Here is a 15432-nt window from a genome sequence, read left to right on the forward strand (position 1 = left end):
CAACATGCTATACTATGACTTTTTTTTCGACATGCCACACTGACTTTTTACGACATGCTATACTATGACTTTTTTTCGACATGCTATACTATGACTTTTTTTCGACATGCTATACTATGACTTTTTTTTGACATGCTATACTATGACTTTTTTCGACATGCTATACTATGACTTTTTTTACGACATGCTATACTATGACATTTTTTTTGACATGCTATACTATGACTTTTTTTACGACATGCTATACTATGACTTTTTTTACGACATGCTATACTATGACTTTTTTTTGACATGCTATACTATGACTTTTTTTGACATGCTATACTATGACTTTTTTTCCGAAATGCTATATGACATTTTTTCCGACATGCCACACTGACTTTTTACGACATGCTATACTATGACTTTTTTTCGACATGCTATACTATGACTTTTTTCGACATGCTATACTATGACTTTTTTTACGACATGCTATACTATGACATTTTTTTTGACATGCTATACTATGACTTTTTTTACGACATGCTATACTATGACTTTTTTTACGACATGCTATACTATGACTATTTTTTCGACATGCTATAATATGACTTTTTTTTCGACATGCTATACTATGACTATTTTTTTCGTCATGCTATAATATGACTTTTTTGACATGCTATACTATGACTTTTTTTTCGACATGCTATACTATGACTTTTTTTTCGACATGCTATACTATGACTTTTTTTCGACATGCTATACTATGACATTTCTTTTGACATGCTATACTATGACTTTTTTTTGACATGCTATACTATGACTTTTTTTTCGACATGCTATACTATGACTTTTTTTTCGACATGCTATACTATGACTTTTTTTCGACATGCTATACTATGACATTTTTTTTGACATGCTATACTATGACTTTTTTTTGACATGCTATACTATGACTTTTTTTTCGACATGCTATACTATGACTATTTTTTCGACATGCTATACTATGACTTTTTTTTGACATGCTATACTATGACTTTTTTTTCGACATGCTATAATATGACTTTTTTTTCGACATGCTATAATATGACTTTTTTTTCGACATGCTATACTATGACTTTTTTTTCGACATGCTATACTATGACATTTTTTCGACATGCTATACTATGACATTTTTTTTGACATGCTATACTATGACTTTTTTTGAGATGCTATACTATGACTTTTTTTGACATGCTATACTATGACTTTTTTTTCGACATGCTATACTATGACTTTTTTTTCGACATGCTATACTATGACTTTTTTTTCGACATGCTATACTATGACTTTTTTGACATGCTATACTATGACTTTTTTTTGACATGCTATACTATGACTTTTTTTTGACATGCTATACTATGACTTTTTTTTCGACATGCTATAATATGACTTTTTTTTCGACATGCTATACTATGACTATTTTTTTCGTCATGCTATAATATGACTTTTTTGACATGCTATACTATGACTTTTTTTTTCGACATGCTATACTATGACTTTTTTTTCGACATGCTATACTATGACTTTTTTTCGACATGCTATACTATGACTTTTTTTCGACATGCTATACTATGACATTTTTTTTGACATGCTATACTATGACTTTTTTTTGACATGCTATACTATGACTTTTTTTCGACATGCTATACTATGACTTTTTTTCGACATGCTATACTATGACATTTTTTTTGACATGCTATACTATGACATTTCTTTTGACATGCTATACTATGACTTTTTTTTGACATGCTATACTATGACTTTTTTTTCGACATGCTATACTATGACTTTTTTTTCGACATGCTATACTATGACTTTTTTCGACATGCTATACTATGACATTTTTTTTGACATGCTATACTATGACTTTTTTTTGACATGCTATACTATGACTTTTTTTTCGACATGCTATAATATGACTTTTTTTTCGACATGCTATACTATGACTTTTTTTTCGACATGCTATACTATGACTTTTTTTCGACATGCTATACTATGACATTTTTTTTGACATGCTATACTATGACTTTTTTTGAGATGCTATACTATGACTTTTTTTGACATGCTATACTATGACTTTTTTTTCGACATGCTATACTATGACTTTTTTTTCGACATGCTATACTATGACTTTTTTTGACATGCTATACTATGACTTTTTTTTGACATGCTATACTATGACTTTTTTTTGACATGCTATACTATGACTTTTTTTTTGACATGCTATACTATGACTTTTTTTTGACATGCTATACTATGACTTTTTTTTGACATGCTATACTATGACTTTTTTTTGACATGCTATACTATGACTTTTTTTTCGACATGCTATACTATGACTTTTTTTTCGACATGCTATACTATGACTTTTTTTTGACATGCTATACTATGACTTTTTTTTGACATGCTATACTATGACTTTTTTTTCGACATGCTATACTATGACTTTTTTTTTGACATGCTATACTATGACTTTTTTTTCGACATGCCACACTGACTTTTTACGACATGCTATACTATGACTTTTTTTACGACATGCTATACTATGACTTTTTTTACGACATGCTATACTATGACTTTTTTTTCGACATGCTATAATATGACTTTTTTTTCGACATGCTATACTATGACTTTTTTTTCGACATGCTATACTATGACTTTTTTTTCGACATGCTATACTATGACTTTTTTTTTGACATGCTATACTATGACTTTTTTCGACATGCCACACTGACTTTTTACGACATGCTATACTATGACTTTTTTCGACATGCTATACTATGACTTTTTTTACGACATGCTATACTATGACTTTTTTTACGACATGCTATACTATGACTTTTTTTTCGACATGCTATACTATGACTTTTTTCGACATGCTATACTATGACTTTTTTTACGACATGCTATACTATGACTTTTTTTTCGACATGCTATACTATGACTTTTTTTTCGACATGCTATACTATGACTTTTTTTTCGCCATGCTATAATATGACTTTTTTTTCGACATGCTCTACTATGACTTTTTTTTCGACATGCTATGCTATGACTTTTTTTCGACATGCTAGACTATGACTTTTTTCGACTGAAACATTAAAATCTCATTCCCATACCGGGAGTCAAATCCGGGCCGCCTGGGTGAAAACCTTTTCCCATTTGATCAAACTGTTTAATAATATTCGACTTTCATAAAGCATTTTTGCTGGCTTTGAGCTATATTTAAAAACAAAGTGTGAACATTTTTATATGACAATCAGCTCAATACAGCTAAGTGAGAGAGACATTTACAGGCTTTCTCCTCTACCCACTGTTGGGAATAACAATCAAGCAGTATGTAGGTCAGGCTCACTGCTCAAACCGGTCTGTCACATCCCTCCATCACACCCTCCACTCTGCCTTTGGACCTGGAGTCTGAGCATATGGTGTCTCTAGCTGCTCGTCATCTATCTAGGCCTGCTTGAGTATATAATGAACATATGATTCATCTTGCACGCACTCAAATTAAGCTTCATTTACATTTCATAACAACAAAACGTCACGGAGAACAATGCGAGCGAGCTGACGAGAGACAGACACGAGAAGACACGTTTTTAAAATAGCTAAATAAAACTTTAATAGGTCTAGTTGCAAATGTACATAAATTGCACAGCCACATTTTGTCAACACAAATTCCTCTGTACATTATTGTTTTGTCACTGTCGTCAAAGGAAGCAGAATCCAGCAAATACTTTATACTTTCAACATACTTACAAAAGTATTTTCTACAAGATAATAGAAAACATACAACATCTTTTACTTTATTTATAGCTTTATATTTTTGATTGATCTTTTGTCTGACTGGCTCAACTGTTTGGAAAGTGAGCTCATGGTTTTCAGACTTGTAAAAAACTGAGGCGGGAACATGGATGGGATAAACCAACTGGGGGAGCCTCTTCCTCTTGTCGGCCCTCGATGTACACATACGCGACAGCCTCATCGGGTAACTTGTATCATTGTAGACTGCAGTTTAAAAGTGAGGCGATGAACAACCGCCCATTGCTGAATGTTAAAACGACTGTTATCCCAACAGTAGTTCACAATAGCAAACAATAGCTTGGTAAAAGCTATTCTTTTTAAAGAAATGAATGTTACTTCCCTGTCAAAAGTTACATTGTCTCACTTGAATCCTTGCAGTTATACAATATTGTTTAAGGACCGATATGATGAGGAGGAAAGTCCTACATCTCGCTTTTCTTTCTGCAACAGGATTCTCCAGTCTGAGGCAGAGACCGTATACAGTCTGTGGTCTGAGGTTATTCAAGCAGGAACAAGTTAAACAGTTCTGTTTATCCGACACAACCATTTGTGAAAGAGCAATAACCAAAAGTCCCTTTCTTCGGTTTCGAACTTTGCCACATTTTTAAACACCTGAAACAGGTGCTGTGCTGAAAAGAAGAAGCTAGTTATGAACACCAACCACTGAACGCAAAAGTGCAAAGAGCTCGACTGATGGGACACGCGGGATTGTGTGGCCTCCTCCACAACTTCCCAACTCCTACTTAATCAGGTTTTTTTACACTCCAAAAACAATAGCGTTGACCGGGAGAACACTGAAAGGTTCATTTAATTGTCTAGTTCTACCCAATGAGGACAGATGACTGACTGAGCTATTCTGTATTTACAATATCCATAATGATACAGCAGAGATTGAGCACAAGATGCATTTACAAAAAGCTCTGTTAACATTTGGTAAAAATAGTGTGAGCATTTTATTTACACGTTCCCAAGCCGTCCAGCCTCTTGATGCACTCGGTTATCATACATTTACTGTATGCGTCTGCAGCAAAGCATTCATCATCGTCATCATCACCTTCGAATCGGAAACGAAAGAAAACAAATGGTGTCTGAAGAGCGAGGATGAAGCATGCAGAGCCTCACACTGGATGTGTACAGTCTGTTACAGGTAAGAAAAAAATGAAGACAAAAATATACAAAATGCAGATGCTGAGATGGGATGAGAGCGATGCGAGGGGGAGCGCAGACGGACCAAACCCCATGTTAAGACCAACTGTGAGTCAGCAGCTTCACATTCGGGAAGAACGAGGGATGAAGGCGAGTAAAAAAAAAAAAGAGAGAGGAGAGATGATGCCACTAGGATTAATAGAGTCACAGTTTGGATGCAGCATACTTCATTACCACTGACAAACAAAGCAGTTCAGAGAGAAAATGTCGTAACGAAGGAGGCCATCTTTACAACGGCTCACCAGTCCAGTGTATAGGATGAGTGAGCGTGTCTGAACACATGCCTCTCAATAACTATTGTGCTACTAGAGTGAGAAGAACACACACACACACACATACACGACTCAAACTAAAATATTAAATCTGGGTTTGACTGATCTGTGTCTTTCGGGAGCAATGATAAGCAGCAGAAGAAGAACTGATCGCTGTGCCGCAGCTGTTAGAACGAGACCGTACAGACATTTTCTCTCTAATGTAGTGCAGACTGCATGTAAAGGGTTAAGCATGGCGGAGATTTGAAATGGGTGACCGAGGCGCTGATCACTGCTCGGTGCGATCGACTCCTCCAGGGCTCTAAAGCAAGCTACACACCGCAGTCTTCCATCACGAGAGAAGAACAATAAAACTAGATCTCACTCCTAAATAAAGGGCTGCTTTTATATTTGAGAATATCAAATATAGATATGTGTGTGTATACTCTATCGAAGAAAAGAAATGCATACATCTATATACAATTTCATTAATATAGTATCACGTAGAATTCATTTACTTTCGTGTTCATAATACATTTATGTGTATAAGTTTATGTTCGTATCCTTTACAAATCCACAGTTTTTTTTTTTTTTTGCAGAAATATGGGAGCTGTGGGATAAAGTCGAGGTGTGTTCCTTACTTAAGGCGTTTCATGTACCAATAGCGTCTCACAAAGTGCACTACATAGGGATGGAGGGGGGGGGGGAGCTCATCGGGAACACACCCAAGGAGTCAAAAGGGACATAAAGATAATTTGAGGGGAAAAATATCTATATTCCTTTGCTCCTATTTGGTTCTTTATAAACTATGACTTTGAAATAAAGCAAAGTAATCCTCTCAAGACCACTAGCGTGGTAATCCTCAATGCGCGTTGTTGTTTAAGTGGGTCCGCTTGGTCGTCGAGAGGGAGAAGAATAGAGAGAGAGGAGGAGAGGAGGGTTGCTCGAGTGACCGTTCTGCCGGTCGTCACTGTGTGTGGTTATATCGTGGTTTGTCTCAGGCGTGGGCGGGGTCTTCAATTGTCCCAGCGACTGCATACATACACGGGCAAAGAGTATGACTGATGGACAGCTTTAAGTCTCATATGTACAAGCTCTGCCCCGCCTCCTCTGGCCGGCTCCCTTGTAACGAAGGCCATCTGGTGATCTTGCTCTCTTAGGGGGGGGGGGTTCTGTCTGTCCCGCCTCTTCCTGTTGGCAGTCACTCCCACACTGGTGTCCAAAAAGATTGAAATGTCTTCCAAAAGTAGTACGTTCGCTTTTTAAAAACGCACCCTCGCGGCCTCTCAAACAGGCATGCAGCCGTGCATGCACGTGCACGTCCTCTCTCTGAATAACTGTACACACGCAGGCACTCAATCACTCAGGGGGGGGGGGGGGGGGGGGGGGCAGAGTAGCCGGTCCCTCTAACAATTGCTGCTGTTTCTGAACTCCCCGTTTTCGGTGATCTGCAGTTTGGTGGGGTTGGTGGGTGAGATGCCGTTGCGGGTCTGCATGCTGTAGCGCTCCTTCAGCTGGGTCAGAGCGCTCATCAGACGGGCGTTGGCTGCATCCAAAGATGCTATGCGCTTCTCCTGCACACACACACACACACACACACACACACACACACACACACACACGAATACAGTCAGAGGAACGTAGTGCAGAATCTATATTTAGACGAGCCACAGTGATCTGTTTCTCTTCATCATGCGAGACCATATTTGTATTCTTATCCTAAAACCTCTCTTACTGTTTTTCAGTGAGGCTTGCTTGTACAAGTTGGATTTACAAAAAACATTTGAACTGCAAAAACTTGTTTTAAATTGCTTTTTCCAACCTGAATTCCTCACCTGTTCTTGAGGAGAGGACTTAGCATTTTCATGAACATTGTCAACCCCCCGAATGTCCATGTAAGGCTACTTGACAATGACATCATTCAAAAAAACGTCACCAAGAAGTAAAAAGAAGCATATCGCACCGCACAGCTTCAAGTCCTGCTGTCGGAAATCAGCAGATTAAACGGTACGAATTTATCAGTTTCCTATTAAGGAACCCGCAAAATGAGAAAATATTACAGATATCAACGCTGTGTCATAGCAGTGTGATGACAAGAGGGAAAAGGGAATGATTTGACATGAAGTTAGATGCCAAAAAGGTCCTGCCTAAGAAAAGACAACCATGATTTGAGTCTATATTATAGTACAGTAGGTGACGCTATGGATGTGTTCCTTGGACAGCAACACCAAAGAAAAGACCGCGATGCTGCTGGAAGACGAAGAAATGTCGACATATAATACGCAAACCTCCCTCCCCGTCTTCACGACGAGATTTCTGCTTCTTTCATTCTCTCCTGTTTACTGAAAGCGACGACGCATTGCCTGACTGTGGCGTGTTTGTTTGCAGATGCAAAGCCTCATTAATTCAGACATGAGGGAGATTAATCACCTATATGCATGTAGGTGCCTGGGTTTGTGCAAATGTCATGTTGCAGCATAGCTGTGTCCCCCCCCCCCCCATTCTGTTGTAAAATCACTTTGACATTTATCTCCACAGATGCACACGGCGTAATTGTGTGTTCGTATGCATATAATGTACACTTTCTCCAGGCTATAGAATAAATGGTATCCACAACAAATACAGTTTTGCTGACACACTCATTCTCTGCTTACTTTATCATTATTCTCAACATTCAGAATTCCCTGCAGGCCTCTAAAGAAACAACTCTTTTCTTTTCTGAGACGGGTTTTAAACACGGTTTTATATGAAGAAGAACCACATGGATTAGAGAAGAGCTGCATGTCAACAGAAAACGAGATAAGACATTTGTAAATGTATGTTTTATCAGAGAACGAGTGGGAGGGAGCTGGGAAATGCTGCTCAGCCATTCAAGCTCGTCAATGCCAGAGCTGAGACTGCCATGAATTAAACATCTCTTTGACCCGGTGTTTCCTCAAGCACAGGACGCAAGTGACAGCAAATACAAATTTGAAGCGCGCAGACAAAGAGCATCTACAGAACCGTACAACAGGCACAGTGGGCGCGGGATACGTGCCGTAAATGTGACAGAGCAAACTGACCTGTGCGTCAATGATCTTCTGTTTAGAGTCCACCACCGCCTGCATGTCTGAGTGATCCTTCTTAAGCTCCTCTTCCACCGACATCAACCTGCAAACAGGACCACTTCCATCAAAATCTGAAGAACAAGAGCAGAAAGCTGACGTGACGGTTTCTTCTCCTTCCCCCTACCTGCTGATGATGCCCTTCATCTGGAGGTCCTTGTCATCCTGCTGTCTGCGCAGGCGCTCCTCCGACTCCTCCAGCCTGGCCTGGTACTCCATCAGCACCTTCTGGGCCTGATCGTCCTGGCCCTTCAGACGGCCCTCGTACTCTTCCAGCTTCTGCACCGACGACCGCAGCTTCTCCTGCAGCATTGCGATCTCCTGCTGATACTGAACAGGGAAGCAGAGAGATGAGGAGATTCTCATCATGAACATCATAATCATCAAGCCTATCAGCAGGGTCCCCTTCTTCATTACCGTCCCTGACAAGAACAGAAAAGAAATCTCTCAATCAGGCCTGAGATTAGGTCCTGTTGTTCCTCTCGCTCTAGAATATAGAAGGGAATCACACGGTTCATTTACAAGCCATTTTCATTATTGCACTTTCATACTAGACCTGTATAGCTGCCCTAAAGAAACATAATTTCCAATCAAACATTTCTACTAACAAGGTGAAGCTTTCATCAACACGAGCAACGCTTTCGTTGCAAATCGTGAATCGAAAACAGTGTCAGATTCTGCCGTTTCCCGTGTCAGACCTCTGGCTTGGTTAAAGAAAAGGTTAAACTGGCAAAAAACAGAGGGAGAAAGAAAAGAGAGGAAGTTTAGAATGAAAGAGGAGGTGAGGAGGAAGGGATGGAACCAGTGAAGTCAGACTCTAGGACTCTAATCTGTGAAATAATCCCTGAGAATCTCTCCCTGACCTCTCGCTGGACCGAAGAGAGGCGTTCGCAGGAGTTTCCTTCAGGCGGCGGGGGAAGCTAACGTCGTAATCGAACCTCTTCAGGATCGAAAAACATAATTCTTCTAGCAGTGAGGGATGCTGTGATCAGTCAGCGTGTCACTACAAGACCATTGAGTGACACTGCAGACACAGGAACAGGAGCCTGCAACCGTGCTAGCAGCTCTGTGTGGCTGTGCTAAAGCAGAGTGCTGCTTTGTGCTAAATGCTAACGTCAGCATGCTCACAACGACAATGTTAACAATGTTCAGCACATTTTAGTTTGGTGTGAGTGTAATGCCGTTCGTTTTGCAGGAAACAAAGTGTAGCATCAGTTTGACCTGATGATGGCGCTTTGGAGAATGGCCAGAATCATGACTAACAGGTGTAAACAGATCATTATCTTGTCTCCTCATTGTGCTTCATCCTGACTGACACGTAACATTTTAGACCTTAGAATTACAGCCGAAATAAAAAACAACAACAACAATAAATGAGCAGTTTATCTGTGTGATAAATCTGAACTGGGTCCAGCTTATTGTCCAGTGGTGACTGATGGAGAACCCTGTGAAAGACAAACTACCAGAGCACCGCGAGTTATCAGACTCAATCACACACAGCGAGGACGCTGCTGGGTTCATCCATCTTTCATTGTCACTCTCCTGCTCACCACGAGGACATTTTCCCCATCAGCCCGCTCTTCCCAGGAGGAATGCTGACCTCTAATAAATGTATTATCGGTTCTTCTACCCTTTTCTCAGCTCCTCTCTCCATCTCTAATAACGCCTCTTCTCTTGTCACTAGATCCCTTGAGGATTAAAGGACATCGACTGTGTTCGGAACAGCCTTCGTCCTGCACTGCTCTCTCGCAAACGCACAATACTGCTCTGTAACCCTGGATATGTCTTTCCCTGTGCCAGATGGCGGCCTGCAGGACAAAGCCAGCCCTCCAACTTTCATAGTTCATCTTCAAAAATTGTGAAAGATTCACAGTCGATCATTTAAATACAAGTCTAATTCAAAACCCCAATCGCAGAACCCTGCTCTTTGTAAACATTTGCAATAAAGAATGAAAAAACATCATCTCACATAATGAAGAATGACATTAATAATCCTTGACTGGATGCCGAGTCAGACATCAAGATTAAAACAAAAAAAATGCACGCCCCAACAAGTTTGCCTTCCTGTGTTTCACATTCACTATGCAATGAAACACTTGCTCTGATATATTCAGTGGCATCCAACTGGAACAAAACAAATCGGATTTCTTGTTTTTATTCGAGTAAATGCAAATAGTGTGACATATTATTGCACTTGTGTTCATCTAAATGAGCAAACAATTGGAATCTCTATTTTGCTTTCTGCTCCTCCTGCAAGACAAATGCCCTAGTTTGCTACAGATCACTGCATATATACGGTGTATGCAAATGGAGGTGAAAGCTTCGAATGGCTACCGTATGGCCTGTGTTGGTACGACGGTATGGACCATTAGCTGCAGCCTGTGTCTGAGCTGCTGTGCGAGATGTACTGTTTTCCATTCCTTCTCTTGTTGCTGCTCGGCTATTTTAGGGCGGCTGCTGGCTTCTTTGTTAAGACTGAAGTTATTGCCTTCTTTGGTTGCTCTCCCCGCCTGGGCTGCTGGCTTCCATAACGTACGAGCTATGTTAGGATGACAGGTTTGTATTCATTATCGATGGAAAAAAAAAAAAAATATGGGGAAAGCATGTGGCAGCCAATCAAAGCATGGAAGCGAAGCCGAGGGTGAACGGTTGTAAAGGAGAAAAGAAGCAGGAACACAGGCAGAGGAAGCAGCAGAAGAAACGCTCTCTGTCTCCATCTCTCACACAAGCTCCAACATGTCTGCGTGAATGTCGTGCATGTGCATACACACACATACACACACGCCTGCTTTGGTCTTTAGGTTCATTCCAAAGATGGTACGAAAGACGAGGGCACGTTGTGAGGGTTGAGAGTTGTTATTCAAGGCCCAGGGACATTTTTATATGAAGTAAAGAGGTTAAAGCTGGTCTCACTAAACTGATTGGATGCTGATTGGATGCTTTTCACGTGATTTATGATAAATAACGATGGGTATTTATCGCAAGTTTTCTGTCGACCAATAGTTACCAAGAAAATAATCAGCAGATTAACCACTGGTGAAAATGATCCTTGTCCTGATATCCTGCTTACAACCACGCTGGTATTCTTGCCAACTGTATGTATTCAGCAATTCTTTTGAACTGTAATAGCTACTTTCTGCCATGACTGCTGTTGCTGTGACTTTGCTGCAGTTGAAAAAAAAAATACACATCCTAGAAAAAAATAGCCTGAGCATCACGGGAAAGCCAATTTCAGGAAAATGGGGGAGATTGAGGCATTATGGGGTCACATGCAGAGCCAGACGGATGCACACTATATCCTATTTACCTCAATTTATGTTATAAATGTGGATATTATGACTTTAATTTGGGTATGTCTCAGGGACCTCGGGCTTAGAGGAAAGGAAGAGTGGGAATAAATCCAGCAGACAATTAAGTGTAGGAGGGGTGTTTGACGGAGGGAGGTGTATGCGGGAACTAGTGATGGGTAGAGAGAGGAAGGATAGTTAAGTGGGAGTATCAGGGCTGAAGGTTGAGGTGGATTGTGAAAGGAGGTGTTGGTAAAGGTCAGAGGTTGGATGAAGAGGCAGGTTACCTTCTCCACCTGAGTCAGATCCTCTCTGTTTCTCAGTGACTCGGGCTCCATCCCCTCATGGTCTAAATACTGCACATTCATATTCAATAGCCAGGCTGCTGTGCGGTCCAGCGCACTGGGGTTCACTGGGGAGGGGGCCTAGTGAACACAACACACACACACACACACACACACACACATGAGCCGAGTGCAAGTGGCAGGGAGGGGAAGGGGGGCAGGTTGCAATAACAGCACAGAAACAACAGAAATAAGCTTGAAATGCACCAAATCATCTGGACTGAAAGCAGCAGGTGGAATGGATACACACCCGTGTCTTCAAGCTCACACACACACACACAGCAGAGCACACACCTCAAAGCACTGATTTAAACACGTGCGAGTGTGTACACCTACAGTGTCGCACTAGCACCATGTGTGTGTGAGTGTGTGTTTCTATCTGCCAGTTATCTGATGGACAGATGAGTAGAGAGGGAGGCCGTGGGCTGTTACAGTACATGAGAGGGAATGTAGGATGCTTTTATATTTTTTATAGCATTGAGGGCTTTTGGAAATCGCTGAAATATCAGAACATGAATGTTTAAAAATAGAAAAAGTCAAATGAAAAAATCTTTGTGTCAGCCGACGGATGAGATGTATCAGAACTCGACTACGTTGTTGGCTTCATTCAACCCAGACAGATTGAATGAAGATCTAACTCTACATGCATTTTAAATCAAGATTTCATCAGGATAAATTATTTTATATTCTGCATATGTAACACGTGAAGGAAATTCAACTTAAAGCCACTGTGCAGGATTGAAAAATGTCAGACTTCTGGCATACTCCAGTTTAGCATGTAGCATGCTAACATTAGCTAATTATCGTTATATGTAATACACTGATGGGAATGTCATTTTTGCTTTCTTTGGTCATGAATCAAATTTACAAATTGAAATTTCACCACCAGGAACACAAATGTCTGTCCAAGATTTCATGGCAATCCATTCATCAGCTGTCGAAACAAAACCACTGATTTCAACCTCACGGTGGCACAAGAGGCAAAGTCAGGGGATCACCAGAGTCAGCAGGATTCATCATCTGGAAACCATGAACGTTACCCAATCCATGTAGTGCATGTCGACACATGTCACTGAAGTAAAGACTTTGACCTGCTGATGGTGCTGATGGGGAAGAAGTCACTGGATCACAAAAACTGTTTGGATGCATGTTGTGGAGGACCATTCATGTTTAAAATCTCATGGCAATGTTGACCGACATTACCATCCAAAAGAATCATTTTAAAGATGAATCTACACATCGTGGCTTTAAGGTCCTGGAGGTTTGCTGCTTCAACCGCTGAAAATAAATGTGTGTGCCGATTCCCCCTGACAAGCTAATTAAATGAAGCTTTGCTTCTATCAGTCAGCCAGTCGATCTAAAAGCATTCCTGTAATATTCCACAGAGAGGAGAGCAAAGCATTGTGGTTAATATGCAGATATCCTCCCCTTCAGCCAGTTACCAAGGGCAACCATTCACCGGTGTTTTTAATCACAGCCTATAGTCCTCACCTGCCAATGTTGAACAGACTTACCAGCGAAGGCATTGAAGGAAATGGAAAGCTCCCACTGTGACGACACGCGCACCGAGCAGTGTACTGTGTCTGCTTTCACCCGTGAGGTCTGATGTTTGTGTGAGCACAGACATCGCTCGTTAATAGGATGCTAATTGTGCCTCCACCACCCTCCTCCTCAGCCCATTAAACCTGACCAGTAAAACAGTGGTGAAGTGATCTGCTGCCTGTATGCAAATTACTGTTATTACACGCACAGCGACTGTAGTTCATTCGGGCACAATGTGCCGGGTGTCAGTGCTGAGGCCACCCACACAGCCCTTTCTCAACATATGGGCGTTTTGTACAATGGCCTAATGAATATCATCCTCGCTTATTGTACTGTGGGTTGAATATGTGTACACTACAGAGTGAGTCCGTACCTGTTTGTGCTGAGCCCTCTGCTTGGTCTCAGGACTGTCCCCTTTGGAGGAAGAGGACTGCTGTCGTAACCGCGCGCCGCTGCCAGGCCAGTCGGGCGACGACGTCATCATGTTGCCAGAGGAGGGTCGGGGGTAGGGTCCGCTGTTGAGCAGATTTGGGGGAGTGCGGCCCCGGGTAACGCTCTGAGGCGGCGGTTGGTCTATCCTCCGCTGGGGGCCGGCACTGTTCTGTCTGGGGACGGTGGGCTGGTGCTGTGTTTCTGTGAGGGACAGCTGTCGGCGGTTGAACTCCCCCGAACGCCTGGTGTACTCGTCCCCGCTGCTCCCGCCACCTCCTCCTCCTCCTCCTCCTCCTCCTCCTCCGCCTCCTCCGCCGCCTCCTCCTCCACCTCCTCCGCCTCCTCCTCCTCCTCCTCCTCCGTGGTTCAAGAAGGCGTGCTTCCCTCCTGCTGGTCCATCCTCGTTGTTGCTATGGGAACTGACAGAACTGTGGCACTCCGAGCCCGAGTCGGTCATTCCGCGAGGGGACACGGGCAGGCAGGCCGCCATCTGGTAGACTGGGTTTTGGAAGGACAGGGGGGCTAGTAGCTGGGCGGGTCGGCCTGGGGTGCTGTCTGTGGTCAGGGTCGGAGGGGTCTGGCCTGGCCTCCTCAGAGTAGGACCTCCAGGGATGTTGCCCTGTGGGACTCTGGCTGACCACCCTCCCCCAAGGATTGGGCCTTCACCCAGGGTGTCTGAGGAGCTTGGACCCGGGCCACCTTCCAGACTGCGGGGGTCCTGGAGGTCCACCATGGACAGACTCTTGCTGCCATTGGCCATGCCCAGGTCAGGTTCATTGGTCTCAGAGTAACTTGAACTGCGTGCTGGGGAAGGCTGGATCCCTGAGCTCCTTGTCACAAAGAATAGGTCCTTATTTTCCGGGGTAGGGGAGGGCAACCTGGTGAAGTCAACTAACCTGAAAGAGACGGAACAAAAAATACGGTAAATCAGTCACAATTGATAACCTTGAAATGTGGACCCACAAAACATTTTTTCTGTAGTTTTCTCTGTAAGTTTAGCATTTAGCTCAAAGGCTAAGTTATTGTAACAGCAGCAAGTGGATTGGTCATCTGGCCGGTTTTTGAAGATGTGTGGCTTCTGCACTCGTTTGCTTTGTCCCTCCTCCTTACCTTCCCCTTCTTCCCTCCCTTCAGCCGGCAGATGGAGGCTTTATTGCCAGAAGACGATTACCTTGACAGGCGTGCTTTATCTTCCAATAATCTCCAACATTCACATCACGCTCATCTCCTCCCTCTTTCTGTGTCCTTCTCCCTTTGTTCCATTACCCTTCCGTCCCAACTTCGCCTTTTTAAAAAAAATTCTGCTCAATTTCTCCCCTCTCTCTCATTCTTGGCACCGTCTCCTTTTCTTTCTCCTACTTTTCGTGTCACCGGTTGGTGGATGAGAAGCAATTCGGTGAGAACCGTGAGCTCGTTCAAATGCTGTTACGGTCGCACAGTTTGCTGA

General features: G+C 42.3%; 1 protein-coding gene across 1 annotated transcript in view; it reads right to left on the reverse strand.

The window, feature by feature from the left end:
- Positions 1-3462: 3462 nt before the first annotated feature.
- dab2ipb (DAB2 interacting protein b) overlaps positions 3463-15432 on the reverse strand; it is a gene marked incomplete at its 5' end in the record, with an annotated part of 74420 nt that continues 62450 nt past the window's right edge. Inside the window, 6 exons of the mRNA XM_079289362.1 lie at positions 3463-6850; positions 8339-8426; positions 8508-8710; positions 11955-12092; positions 13927-14271; positions 14353-14881. Of these exons, the coding sequence (XP_079145488.1) occupies positions 6683-6850; positions 8339-8426; positions 8508-8710; positions 11955-12092; positions 13927-14271; positions 14353-14881 (1471 nt within the window). The 3' untranslated portion in view covers positions 3463-6682. The remainder of the gene's footprint in view (positions 6851-8338; positions 8427-8507; positions 8711-11954; positions 12093-13926; positions 14272-14352; positions 14882-15432) is intronic.

The sequence above is a fragment of the Melanostigma gelatinosum genome, assembly GCF_949748355.1.
Source record: "Melanostigma gelatinosum genome assembly, chromosome: 18".
Classification (NCBI taxonomy): Eukaryota; Metazoa; Chordata; class Actinopteri; order Perciformes; family Zoarcidae; genus Melanostigma; species Melanostigma gelatinosum.